Source organism: Arvicola amphibius, chromosome 13 (genome assembly GCF_903992535.2).
Source record: "Arvicola amphibius chromosome 13, mArvAmp1.2, whole genome shotgun sequence".
Classification (NCBI taxonomy): Eukaryota; Metazoa; Chordata; class Mammalia; order Rodentia; family Cricetidae; genus Arvicola; species Arvicola amphibius.
The window spans coordinates 67,275,124-67,289,581 of record NC_052059.1 but is presented as its reverse complement, the minus strand read 5'-3'; the positions used below and the strand labels follow the sequence as shown (position 1 = coordinate 67,289,581).

At 41.2% G+C, this 14,458-nt stretch overlaps 2 protein-coding genes across 6 annotated transcripts in view; one reads left to right on the top strand and one right to left on the bottom strand.

Annotated features, from left to right (window-relative positions):
• The window catches only part of Txndc16 (thioredoxin domain containing 16), an 87,372-nt gene extending 80,326 nt beyond the window's left edge, over nt 1-7,046 (bottom strand). Inside the window, exons 1-6 of one of the 5 annotated variants that reach the window (XM_038310194.1) lie at nt 7,001-7,046; nt 6,634-6,684; nt 4,748-4,893; nt 2,443-2,543; nt 1,083-1,324; nt 9-91 (exon numbers count right to left, since the gene is read on the bottom strand). In XM_038310194.1, the coding sequence (XP_038166122.1) occupies nt 9-91; nt 1,083-1,245 (246 nt within the window). In that variant the 5' untranslated portion in view covers nt 1,246-1,324; nt 2,443-2,543; nt 4,748-4,893; nt 6,634-6,684; nt 7,001-7,046. Of the gene's footprint in view, nt 1-8; nt 92-1,082; nt 1,325-2,442; nt 2,544-4,747; nt 4,894-6,633; nt 6,685-6,857; nt 6,963-7,000 lie in introns of those variants that run through there. The other 4 variants (XM_038310196.1, XM_038310198.1, XM_038310197.1 and 1 more) reach the window with 4 other exon arrangements.
• Nucleotides 7,047-7,645: 599 nt separating this feature from the next.
• The window catches only part of Gpr137c (G protein-coupled receptor 137C), a 66,859-nt gene continuing 60,046 nt past the window's right edge, over nt 7,646-14,458 (top strand). Inside the window, exon 1 of the mRNA XM_038310377.1 lies at nt 7,646-8,105. Coding sequence (XP_038166305.1) covers nt 7,680-8,105 — 426 coding nt within the window. The 5' untranslated portion in view covers nt 7,646-7,679. The remainder of the gene's footprint in view (nt 8,106-14,458) is intronic.

The window sequence follows — 14,458 nt, the reverse complement described above, 5'->3', positions numbered from 1 at the left end:
CTGTCTACCTTTGAGACAGAAATTCCATGATCCTGGAGAGGTCTAACAGCTTCTTTAAGTTCTTCAAGAAACACAGAGTTACTTAGCGAACCTAAAAAAGAAATGTTTAATAAATATTTGTGAATCTCCTCTTTTAAAAGAAATAGTTAAAATTAAAGGTAAAATCTGAACACACAAAAATATTATGTGACTAGACTTCAAAATGACAAGTGAACACATCCAGTCACATATTTCCTACTGTTTCTTCATTCTTCTCTTATCACAATAAAATTTTGTAAATTACCTTAAAATTTTCTTATTAAAGCATATGATAAAAAAATTAAATTCAAGCTGGGTGGTGACACCTTTAATCCCAGCACTTGGGAGGCAGAGGCAGGTGGATCTTTGTGAGTTCCAGGACAGCCAGGCCTACACAAAGAAACCTTGTCTTGGAGAAAAAGAAAGGTTAAATCTAATGTGGTATTATTTCTCCAAGAATAATACCATATACACAGCTCTTACACACACGTACAAATCTCCAAAATGACTTTAACATCCCAAATCACAATTATAATTAAAGAATGCATAGAGACGTGAATTCATTTTGGTAATTCCAATACAGCTATACTGTTACTAGCATAAAGACCTAAATAAAACCATCACAATTACATACAATAGTCATGCTAATTAATTCAGTATAATTAATGACACAGCCAAAGCAAAATATAAAATACTAAGCTAAAGCATTACTAAAACTACATATCCAAGTTTTATAAAACTGCAAAAAGAGCTACATGTAAAGAAAAGAATAAAAAGCATTCTTCCAGAAATGACTGCATGAAATCCAGATGGCTGGACTGTGTTTGCCGTGAAGTCAGCACATGGAAGCATCTCAACCTCATCCTGCACATAGAAGGCAATGACTACTGCATCATAGCCGATAAGGAAAGAAACGGCTCCGGTGCCTGGGTTCTTCCAAGCAGACAGATGACAGGGCAGCTTTACAGCACAAGCTATTACACCTGACAGAAGTCCCCACTGGCTGCGCTGATGAGAGTGAAATGAGTATCACGAGCCCTGAACGAATTTTTAAAGATACGTACCAACTTGACAAAAATAAGCTAAGGAGGCTTTTCCTGGCTGCAGTGTGCTGAAATACTGCTCAGGACTCAGTTCTGGAAGGGAGTCTTCGGCTGACTTGGAAAAACTACACATCAAAACCAATGCGACCCCAGCCCTAAATACACCGATCCCGGACAACATCATGAGCAGGGGCTGGATATGTGTGCCAGGAGACAAGCCAGTCTTCTCCAGTGCTCCGCTCTACTGCCTAAAGCGTACGTACCTGGCACAGAGGAGGAGACCCACAAAGTTCTGTTAGATGAAATTTGTTAAATGAAGTTAAAGACAGCAGATGGAGAGTTAAATCACTACATGACTTGATGTTGCTAGAACTTTATTTCCTTCTAATAAGAAAGAAATTCTGAAGGGGAATGATATATGAGGACACTGTGATAATACTTCCATTTCATTTTATCTTTCCACAGTGCTGGGGACTGTAGAATTAAAGGAAGTACTGTACCACTAAGCTAGCTCCATTCCCAGGCTCTGGAGTGTGTGTGTCTGTGTGTGTGTGTGTGTGTGTGTGTGTTGTTGTTGTTGTTGTTGTTGTTGTTGATTTTTGAGTTTTTCTGAGACAAGGTTCTAGTTTGTAGCCTGGCTCACCTCAAACTCACAGCACCTCTGCTGCCTTTCGAGAGCTTGGATTACCGTCCTTCAATATCATACTCAGTTTGATTTTTGATATCTGCAAAAAAAAATCTAGGGTATCTACAAAATGCTTAAGTTGCACAGGTATCTACTGCAGTATGTTAAACTGACAATTTTTAACATTCTTAAGTTAATTAAAACTATTACCTGATTCTTTGTTTTTTAATTTCCTGTGTTAGACAATGAACTCAAAGCCTTGTACAAGCTAGGCAAGCACTCTACCACTGATCTTGAGCCCCAGCCAGCTACTCTGAAGTCAGGGTGTCACTCACTGTCCAAGCTGGCCTTGAATTTATAATCTTCCTGCCCCAGCCTCCTGAGTAGCTGGGAGTACAGGCCTATACCACCAAGCCTGACTCTACTCATTTTTAAAATTAAACATTTTGTTCGACCCATTTATAGCTAATGTATAACAAATACCCCCAGCAACTGCTAAACACCATTTGGCTGGGAAAAAGACACCCAAACTCTGCTATGGGTTCACTACCTTTTAAATCTCCTGCAAGCGATCTACTCACATTATGCTGGAACATTCTTTTTGAACATACGCCTACCTTAATGCTTAAGACATACTATTTTACTTATTTTACACTGCTTATACACAGACGTCTTTCTCAACTGACTAGTCCAGTCCTACCTTTTGAACCCGATTTGCTCTACCCACCCTCCCGTCACCTTTCTTCATATACTTACCGCTTTCTTCTTTGGCCTGTTGTCAGTTTTGTCTGCTATTCTGAAATTTTACTTTGTTTTTTCTTGAACAACTCCGGGAGTTTTTCTATTGATGATCTATACTGTCAAAATTTGAAAGATAGTTTAGTCAAGCAATCTACTACAGAGCTACATTCCCAGCCTCTAGGGAAATGAAGATAATCTTTTTTAAAAACTACCATATTTACAAAGAACAAAAGTACACTCACAGGTATAGGTGAGAATTTTCATCTTTTAATCTGAAATAGGACCTCTGTATTTCAAACACACTATTTTAAAATAGGCAATGAAAACAGCAAAAATTATTTCTATATACTCCTAAGAGAAATCATGAAAGCCCTGGCTACATGCTCATTCATTCAAGAGTATCAACAAGACTGCTCTTCCTAGAGAGCAGGTGTTCTTAAAAAAAAATGAAGCTAATGATTCGTGAATTACTTAATATTTCTGAAATTCATTAAACCCTGTTACTATCACTGCGCAGATTTGACTTTCAGGTTTTAATTCTGAGTTAAGTGTTTAAAAGCTCAAAGTAAAATGAGAAGTGACAGCAGTATAAAAAAATGTCATCTTAATGATACCTAATTAAAAGGTATCATTGACATTAAAATTGCTTCTACGTTCTAGCCACTGTAAGCAACCTATTCCAGGGCTACTTGATATTTATATTAGTGGGAACATTTTAAAAATAGGTTACCCGCTATTTTCTTTGTATTTTGGAGGAAACTGCATGTATTTCTGTGGCTAAGGGAATAACTATAGAGCATTCATTCCTATATGAAATAACAATAACCTAATTAAACCACAGTGTTAGGTTAAATTACAACTGAAAGATCAAGCATCAATTATTTCCTTGTCTTGAGGCTACAATTCAATTTAGCGTAAATTGGACAGTAGAGTTGGTACACTGTCTCTCTCCCCCAACACGCTTTGCAGCTCCGACGGTTTGCAAACTTCAGATGCCTGTTCCCTACCTGGACAGATGAGATTACATGTGTGAGAGTGCTGTGTAATTGATCCGTTAGCGACCAGAGACAGGAACATATCAGTCATCTCTCAATCCTCCCACCTTCAATAGTATTTGACTATTTAAAAATTACATAAAGCACAAAGTATGTGGGGTCCACTAGGTGCCTGGTCAGGAGCCACGGCAGAAGTACAAAGTGTGCAAGGGGACAGAAGGCTGACTTACTATATTTCACAACACCAAAAGCCACAGTGTTGAAAATAGGTGTCAGTGTCAAAACACATAATTACCGATTGAGAGCAATTATCTCTAAAGAAAAAAAAAACTGAGGCAAAGATAAATATCAAGGCAACTTTTCAAGTTTTTTTTATTTTCTCAGCTTTTTCAGACATGATCTTACTACGTAGCCTAGCCTGGCTTCATTGTGATCCTCTGGCTTCAGCCTCCAGAGTTCCAGAGTGCTGGGAATTACAGGCATGAAATATAATCATACCTGGCTCACGTCACTTCCTTAAGTAAAATCACCTCATTTTTATTTTGATATTCTCCTCTTTCTTCAGATCTTACACTCTTTCACCTTTCTTTTTTGCACGTAAATAAACTTCCATAGCTTCTATTATTAATCTAATCTACCCCACCCAGCTAAAAAAACATGGACAAACCCATCCTTGGAAAATAAAAGGCATTTGCTCAGTCTTGCCCTCCTTACACAAGGATCTTTTTTTTTTCTTTTTTTTTTTTTTTTTTTTTTTTTTGGTTTTTCGAGACAGGGTTTCTCTGCAGATTTTTTAGAGCCTGTCCTGGAACTAGCTCTTGTAGACCAGGCTGGCCTCGAACTCACAGAGATCCGTTTGCCTCTGCCTCCCGAGTGCTGGGATTAAAGGCGTGCGCCACCACTGCCCGGCTAAAATATTTATTTATTTATTTATTTATTTATTTATTATGTATACAATGTTTTATCTGTGTGTATGTCTGCAGGCCAGAAGAGGGCACCAGACCTCATTACAGATGGTTGTGAGCCACCATGTGGTTCCCAGGAATTGAACTCAGGACCTTTGGAAGAGCAAGCAATGCTCTTAGCCACTGAGCCATCTCTCCAGCCCCCTTACACAAGGATCTTTAAACTGAAGGATGGAGAATGTGGGTGGGGAAGACTATAGGCAATCAAAGAGTGAAAACAAAGATAGAGAAGACATTTAGTCTCTCTCTCTCTCTTCCTCTCTCCCTCTCTCTCTCTCTCTCTCTCTCTCTCTCTTTCTCTCTCTCTCACACACACACACACACACACACACACACCTAGTAACTAGAAAATCTACACACCTCCACAAACTGATGAGAACCACAGGAGAAATGTGACCTGGCTCCTTGGGTGTGGTGGATCCTGAGTTCCTGGGGTAAAGAAGGCTTCACTGAGCTTCCTAATTCCACCTCTGCTGAGGCTGTTTATGGCACCATATGATTTCACTCTGGGGAGGGGAGGAAAAGAGGAATATCAGGTGACAAAAGTCTCCAGAAATGCTCAAAATGGTAACTATCTTGTCCACACAAACACAACACCAAGAGCCCCTAGCTAATGTGTTGTGAGCTTCAGGAAGACATCTTGTGACATTTTAAGCCATCAAGATTTGAGGAACTACTTCTGTAGCGTAAACTAGTCTCTGTCCACTGACACACATGTTATAAGTGAACAGTTCCCTTAGCAGGAACTCTCAAGCACTGGCTAGGAGATCAAGCAGAGCTCAAAACAGGTCTGGGCCTCACAAGGTCTGTCAGACACTGATGATCAAAAACTGAGCCACATCAAGTTGATAAAGCTGTGGAGTAATCTGGAGACGACAGTAGCTAATGGATCGACAATGAATGTGTGAATGTGTACCAAGATTCTTGCAGCTATTCAGCTTATTTCAAGAGACCAAGAGACATGGTTTTGAAAACAGCATATTCATACTGACTAGGAGCTGCTGTTGGTTGTATCTGACAAGATATGCAATCACCAGCAAAGGCAGGCAATCTACAAACATAAACCCTAAGTTAGACCCACACTGTTCCGTGCTCACGGGAGCATGCTGATCAAACCACTCAGCCTCAAAAAGAAGTCACATGCTCCAAAGTCAGTTTAGATGTGACTCAGATAATGATAAGACTCTCTCACGCAGGACGAAGCTAGAGGCCATGGAGAGCTGCACTCTCGGGCACACAGAATGAGAACTGCTTGCTGCTGATCAGTATTGAATAAATGCTGCGTAGTCAAGTTCTCTGAAGAAACTGCATCTCTGTAAAGCCCCTGCAGCATGCTTGCATAGAACACCAGGAAAGACGGAGCATCATAAAACAAGACCCAAAATCGGCTTGCACTACCTCTTGCCCCTTGCAATCATCACTTACTATCCCCCCTTTGTGTCTGGCTTAACATCTTTAAGGTCCGGAATGTAGATAGCCTCCACCAACCCTAAAACTAATGAGATAAAAGAAAGCTTCTAAATGCTACAGATTCCCCTGCCTCGTTATAGTTCACCTGATGACCCTGTCCATAAGACACTGAATAAGCCCTCTGACTTACAGCTTTCTTCTCATTTTATCATTATAGTGCATGCATGTGCATGGTTATATACAGATGGGCAGTGACGCCATCCGCTGCCTGGTAAGCTACTGGCCCAGAATGACGAGAACAACACAGACCTTAAACCCCCAGCAACATGCACTTGGTGTGTGGAGGATGGGGAAGCAACACTCTTCTTAAGCAGAGCTTGGGAAAGGGGTTATTTAGGAAAGGCTGGATTTTGGATGCTCCAGTAAATATTCTGCCTGCAAGAACACTTAATCTGTGAGGAGATATTCACTCTGAGAACACAGGATTCCCTCTTAATCTTGTATCACTTTGACTGATTTGCTACCAAATAACAACAAAAAGGGTAACAAATTTCATGTAGTGACCCACTATACAGTCATTTCTCACTTTTATAACGTTTATTTTGTGCCTCTTCGTCTCAAACGAAGATAGCACCATCCGCTCCTACACACAATTCCATCGTGGACAATGACCAAAATGTTATTGCTCTCCCCCTTCCCTCCCTAAATTTTATGCCAACGACATCTTTCCAAACTGCAGGTTTCAAAGAATCGCCTTTCCCTTGTAGAAGGCCTTAACATTCACCTCTTCCCAGTACCACCCGTGCTTAAGGACCTTTTCCCAAGAGAATACTTACAGTTTCCACTCGCACTTTACTTCATTCGATGTCCTCGCCTCGTGTTCCTTCCTACTCACGCAGAAAAAGGAAATAAAAATAATGATAATAGATAAAGCAAAACCAGGATCCTTCGGCGCCCCATAAACAGGTGTGCTAGCTCGGAAGCCGGAGCTCCGCAAGCAGCCTGCTGCGGACGTGCATGCAATCCTGCAGGCAGACTCTCGAGGCCCGCTGCCACCCACCTGCCGGAGACCAGCGCGCAGGACCTCACGGCAATGAGGTGAACCATCTCCGAGGACAGCACTTCCCGCCACCCGGGAGAAGGCGGAGCCAGAGGCGGGGCAGCGGCTGGTTCCCAAGGCAGCCCGCAAACGACAACGCCTACCTGAGAGAGCTCGCCGCCCACGCCGCCTCCGCAAAATCGGTCTTCAGGGCAAAAACAAAAACAAAAAAAAAAAAAAGAAAAGAAAAAAAAAAAAGGAACCCGAGGCTCCGCCTTCTCCTCGTGCTCCTTACGTAAGAGATCCTCCAACCAATGGAGGGCCGGCGGGGCGGAGCGAGAGCAAACCTAGGTGACAGTATCTGGAATCCTCCCGCGGGCGCGAGCAGGTCTTACAGTTGCTGGACCAATCAGCAGCGTGCGTGAGGAGCAGGGCGGGGGAAAAAGAGGGGAGGACATCAGAAGCCCAATCAAGTGGCGGCATCGTGGAGTGACGGGCTCTGAGGCCCGTGGTCCTCCGAGCGCGGCACCCAGAGGGCGTGTCCACCCGGGCCAATCGCCGGCAGCCCACAGTGCGGAGCGAGCGCCTCAAATGCTCGGCTCGCTCAGCTGATTGTCTCCAGCCGAGAGTTGTTTTCTGCTGCTGCGGAGTCGAGCGGTGGCAGGAGGAGCCGAGCGCCCCGGGGGGAGGGAAGGCGAGCCCGAGGGCAGTGGCGGTCACCGCGCGGGGCTGCGAGTCCTGTCACGGTGCTGCCCGGGGGCCGCAGGCTGGGGCGGGCGGGAGGTCCGGGGGAGTTTGGGCCGCTTCCTTCCCGCGCTCCCTCACTGCTGCTCGTGTCCCCTAATGAGGGTGTCAGTGCCGGAGCCGGCGCCAGCCGCGGTCCCCACGGCTGGCCGCGAACCCTCGTCGCCCGGCGGGGGCGCCGTCGCGGCCTCGGGTGCCGCGGTGCCAGGCTCGGTGCAGCTGGCGCTGAGCGTGCTGCACGCGCTGCTTTACGCAGCGCTCTTCGCCTTTGCCTACCTGCAGCTGTGGCGACTGCTCCTGTACCGCGAGCGGCGGCTCAGTTACCAGAGCCTCTGCCTCTTCCTCTGTCTCGCGTGGGCAGCGCTCAGGACCACGCTCTTCTCGGCCGCCTTCTCCCTCAGCGGCTCGCAGCCCGTGCAGCGGCCGCCCTCTCGCCTACACTTCTTCCCGCACTGGCTGCTCTACTGCTTCCCCTCCTGCCTCCAGTTCTCCACGCTCTGTCTCCTCAACCTCTACCTGGCAGAGGTAAGGCGGGAGGACCGGCGTGCGGGGGAGCGGGGCCGCCGGGATCCCCTCCCGCCGAGACCGTCGGGGGGGGGGGTGCGGGGGAGGGGCTGGAAGGAGGTGGCCGGAGAGCAGCCTGGGGACACTGAGGCACTCCGGTCTTTTCCCTCTCCCTCAACTTAAGCCGCTGATGGACTCGGTGCCTGAGAGGGTTGGAGAAGTGTGAAAGAGTATTGCGTGCCCCGACAACTTAAGACTGTGGGACACCCTTTGTTCAGTGTTCCAGACCTCCACGGTAAGGCGTCGGTAGCGACCACAGAGCGACATCGTAAGAAGTCACAGCTCCGGTGGTTCTGCTGGGGCTGGACCGGGTTGAGGGAGGTTGGGTGCTGAGGTAGCGGCAGCTCTGCCGAAGCTGGACCGCTGCCAGCCATTACGTCACCAGGCAGAGCTGTTCCTCAGCTATTGTTGCTGCGTTCCTTTTATTAGAAGCTTATACCCACACACACACATATATCCTTAACTATGACTCTATGCACCTTTAACAAATTCTGATCGATCGCTACCCCGGCAGGGTGAACTATCAATAACCAATGCTGCGGGACAGTCGAAGGACTTCCGTAAAGCCCTTAATGTCTGTCCCAGTTGCTGCTTGCTTTGGCAATTCAGCCGGTCTCTTAGAGCATAGCCCTTTGGTGGGGAGCAAATTAGAAGAAACAAGTGTAACCTATGCCTGTTGCAGAAACAAACCACGAAACTGGTTTTTGTTTTGTTTTTGTTTTTCAACAACTTGCTTAATAGCTGGAGTCTAATCACACCCCCTTTCTCTTTTTATGGGGAATTGCTGGTTGGATTGCTTTGTTCCGCAGCGCTTAAGTATTTGACCCATTTCAAGACAGGTTTGGGGTGTGAGGTTGTCTATCATGTATATCAATGGTATTTAAGCCTTAGTATTTTCAGGCTTAACCCCCAAAAGTCTTCCTTTCCCTCAAAGTAAAAGCTTAGGAGGGGAGGGAAAAGGTGACATCATACGCTTAATACTGACTAATATAGAACAGTATTGGTCTATGCAGTTAATCCTCTCAAAGGCTTTTGGAGGTGATAACAGTTCCAAGGAAAAGTTTTTTTCAAAGACACTTTTGAATCAGATTAAGTGTTTATATTTTCAACATAAACCAATTCTTTTTCTCCCTTAATAGGGAAACATTGCACCATTTTAAAATCACAGTTATAATTTCAGCTATTCACCACACTGAAAACAATTGTTAAGTAAAAAAAAAAAAAAACAAACTTTATTCTCCATCCTTTGGAAGGCCACATGATACTGCAAAAACCCAAACCTTAAAAAGCAAAAGTAAAATGCATATGCAATTATAAATCAAATAAACATGCTATAAGGTGTCACTATATGATGTTCTTATCCACTTACTCAAACTGTCATAACACTTATTTATAGATGAACTGCTACTGAGTTCTTCTTGACACCACTTCTAATAGAACACTAATAATTTCCCATCATCGAAGCTTTACTTTAGCTACAAACACAGTTCATCTACCTGAAAATGATTAGAAGAAGTTCATTTGCTGGGAGCATCAGATACCTTGTATGTCTGCCTCCCCCTCCACATACTTCGTGACTTAAATTACATATGTGATTCATTGGGCCTTTCCAAGTGGCAGACTACCCTTTCACTTGAGTTGTAACACATGACCATAAAGTATACAATCTTACACATGCAGCTAGATGAGATTTTAAATATGCATACATCCAAGTTACCAACAGCCTAAGTAAGATACCTTGGATGCCTTAAGGCAATATTTCTCAGTCTGTGTTGAGACCACTTTGGGGTTCAAGCAACCCATTCACAGGGGTCACCTAAGACCACCAGAAATCATAGATACATACATTATGATTCATAAAAGTAGCAAAGTTACAGTTATTAAGTAGCAGTAACAATAAATTTTATGATTGGGGGGTCAACACAACATAAAGAATTGTACTAAAGGGTCACAGCATAAGGAAGGTCACTTGTATCTTCTACCAGTATCTCTTGCTCAAAGGCAAATAAACTGGCCAAAACATTACAATAGGAAAAATATCAACTATATTTAAGCATAAAATTCTAAAAAGTATACTTCTAGAACTAAGAAATATAGAATATCTAGGTAGAATTTTCACATTTTTTAATCCCTAATATCACAAGTAAGGAAATATTAAAATCTGAAAGTCTTAGTAAATGAATCACTTTTAGCCAGGCATGGTGGCTCATGTCTTTTAATCCCAGCACTCAGGAGGCAGAGACAGGTGAATCTCTGTGAGTTCCAGGCCAGCCTGGTTTAAAAGCAAGTTCCAGGACAGCCAGGCTGTTAGACCAAAGAAACCCTGTCCGGAAAACAACAAAGTATCACTTCTTTGTGTTACACACTTTCTGAAGAAAAAAATAAAACTTCTTACCCTAGAAAATACAATTTTCAAAATATTGTACTAAAGATTTTTGTGCTATTTGTCTTTTATAATAAAACTAACAATTTTACAACACACAATATTACTTGAATAAATTTCACCTTTTTTGAAAACCTTTTAAACTATACATTTTAATCAGAATTTATTTCCCAATTCATTACAAAAAAAACCCCACCTTATATGTATTTATACTTAAAAGATTATTTGAAATCAGGTATGTTGTCTATAATCCTAGCACTCAGGAGACTGAGGCAGGAAAAATGTCATGACTTTGAGGCCAGCCTATACTGCACAGTTCTAAGACAATAAGGCCTGCGTAGCAGACATACTTAAAAGGTGAGTATGTTAGCACACATGTGTAATCCTTGCACCTAGATGGCAGAGGCAAGAGAGAGGATCTCTATTTGCACATTGCAAGACCCTGCCTCAAAAAAAATTTTTTTAAAAATGAAGAAAGGAAGGGAAAAGAAAGTAAGAGTGAATTTGTTTTTCTTCTGCTTTTTGAGGTAGGCTATTTATGTACTTCAGGCTGGCCTTGAAGTCTCCATCCTCCTGCTTCAGCCTTCCAGATGCTAGGAATTTTAGATGTATATCACCATGTCCAGCTCTAAATCACAATTTTTAACTAATAACTCTTGAGTAACTGGAAGTATGATTTCCATTGATCCTTCTGAATTAGTGATGTTTCTCTCGGTGCAGAGTTGTGTATTTCAGTGTTTTGTTTTATTTTCAGATAGGCTTCTTAATTAGCTCAGGCTGGCCTGGAATTTGCTGTGTATCAAAGTGGTATCAAACTTAAAATTCTCGTGCCTCAGTTTCCAAAGTGATGGAATTATGGGCATGTGCCACCCAACCTTTGAATTCTTCATATTATAGCAAAGTCATAGGGAAAGTTTGTTGCTATTTGATTTTTATCCCAAAGTATTATAGTTACTGTCTCTCATGTTAATTTAAAACATTTGTTGTGTCCATTTCTGATTAATTAAAAACATTCCAACTTTTTATTGGAAAGAACCCATAGATCAGGCATGAAGATATGGCCCTTCAGTTAAGAGCACTTGCTGCTCATGCATAATTCTGTTCAGTTTTCTGCACCTACATGGTGGCTCAGAGCTATGTAACTTCAGTTCCAGGAGTTCCAACATAGGTACACTCACATGCTCAGCCCCACACACAGTTACATAGTTTTAAAATAAAACCACACATCAGTACACATACAGAAAAAAATGCTACTTTGAACACATTTAATGGTGAGTCTTCCAAAACACGTTTTTAAAAGTTAAGAACTGCTTAAACCACTCTTTCATCTGGTCTACACCTGAATGGAATTGAGCTAAAAGTAATCCTTTCTGAAAGAACTGGACTTTTAATCTTCTCATAGATAATCTCCCATAAATAGATTTTTGGAAGGAGAAAACTACAATACCTAAAAGCAGATATTGAACTTTTTCTGGAAAGATTAGCAGAGCATGACATTTACCAGACAAAATTTTGTACTCATGTGTTTTCACTAGTGAAGATTTAAGTCTTTAACTAGATTATCTTATGATCCTGTCCTCCTTTAGGATATATAAAAAGACAACATAATAATTAACATTATGGCACATGTCAAATTAAGTTCATCTTTGAGGCCCATGTTGACATTTTCCCTTCCATTTTTGTGTAATATAAACACTAGTTGCTTAATCAGTATAAAGTACAATGAATTCTAATGCCAAAAGAGATAAAGTATTGAATTTTCGATTTTAACTTTTACATTCATGAATGTTATTTATTGCCTCTTCAAGGTAAATGTACTATTATAAATAGCAATGGCACTTTAAATAAAATGTAACTCAACTTCCGTGTATCCTGCTTTGTTACATTATTTCCCACAAATGTATTTTTTCACCTAAAATGAAAACTCCTAAGGACAAGTAATTTTTATCATATTTTTGTCTCACAGCAACTAGAGCAACTGTGACTATATTACTGAATAATGATATAAAGCCCTATTTTGTTGAATATTTGAGGTAAATTATATATGGGTTGTCTGTAGTCTTTTAATTTTGTGTTTAAAAATTGCACATGTTATGAAAGCATAGATTATCTGCTTTAATAAAGAAAAGGTTAGTTATGGTTACTACTGGAAAAATATTACTAACAAAGCTACTTTAAGATATATTAACTGAAAAGTCTACAAAATAAATGTCTCAAATCACAAATTACCGTTCAATGGAAATGCTTTAGTTCAGTGTTTGACTTCTATCTGCAAAAAATATAAACTGCTTTTGTCTGAACCTACTCAACTGTCTTTAACCCACTAACTTGAGTGATTTACATTTACGGGAATTAATATTTTCAAAGCATTTTACAACATCATTACAGTGAGAACCTAATGATCACCAAAGCAGATTATGCGGGTGCAAGTGCCCATGTAGGCCAGAAGAGAGTATTGTCTCCCCTGAACTTGAGTTTGAGGCCATTGTTAGCTACCTAATGTGAATGCAGAGACCCAACCTGGGTCCTCTGAAAGAGCAACAAGTGCTTAACTGTTGAGCCTTCTCCCCAGTCCTATAAAATAAAATCTTAAAAAAAAAAACTATACTGGAGGTCTTAGCAATTACAATATAGCAAGAAGGAAAACCAAGTTTAGTATTTAGAGGAAAAAAAAGTAAAATTGATGAGGTCAAACATCCTAATGATGGGCACAGTCACAGCTGAGGTCAGAAATGTGCTCCATGTACTGGATGAAACTCCAGCTATGGTTGGTATCTGCTGGGATGGTGGCGATGGGACACAGGAGAAGAACCATAGCTTGGGACTGAAAGTTGAATGGAATCAAGGGAGAAGGAAATAAATGTAGGTCACACTAGAAGCTTTTCAGGGAGGGAAATGTTATTTTAATAAAGTGTGTGTGTGCGCACTTGTGAACATTGATTCCAACCTTATATATGTGCACTACATAATTAAGCATCCTTGCAAGTGCCATGCTTCTTGATAGGTATAAAGCTCATCTCATCTACATTTGAGATAATTATCTCAGTCCTTTTGTTGAAAATTTATCAACTAGTCTTTCCTTGTTAATTATGGCATAGATTAAGTAATTTGGAGTAAGTTTATATGAAAGAACTTAGATGTGAGAGCAGTGTGTTTAAAATTATAAATATTATTTTTATGTACTGAGGACACAGATTAAAATCCTCAAATAGTTATTGAGTTTTCAAAAACTATTAGAACTATCTGGGCAGTAGTGGCACACACCTTTAATCCCAGCACTTGGGAGGCAGAAGCAGGCAGATCTCTGAGTTCAAGACCAGCCTGGTTTATAGAGCGAGTTTCAGGACTGGCTCCAAAGCTACTGGGAAACCCTGCCTCAAAAAGAAAAATAAGTAAAATAAAAAACCTATTAGAATTAATGAAAGAACTTAATACACTTATAGAATAAGACTTTTTATACTGCAAAAAAATTGGAAACCAAAATTGAGAAAAAAGCCACTTACAAAACAGTAGTATTAGAAAGTAAAGTACTTAGGAATAAATGTAATGAAATGCAAGATATGCAAGACCTATATAATGAACACTACAAACATTAAGAGAAATTAGAGAAAACAAGTATATATAGTTCAATGGTAGAGTAGTCAGCTAACATACACAAGGCCCTATCACTGAAAAAGCAAAAGCCTATATAAATGACAGGTATACCTAGGAAGATGCAGTGGTTTTAAGATGTCACTTCTCCAGTTTGCCCTATACATGTAATGTCATCCCTATTTAAAGCTCTGTGGAAGTTCTGATAGTTATGAAATACTTTTGGATATTATATGTGAAAAATAGAGGACTCAAGTCCTTAAAGTTCTGAAAAAGAATAATAAAATTGTAAAATCATACTACCTGATTTTTAAGATTTATATGCTACAGTCATCGAGAC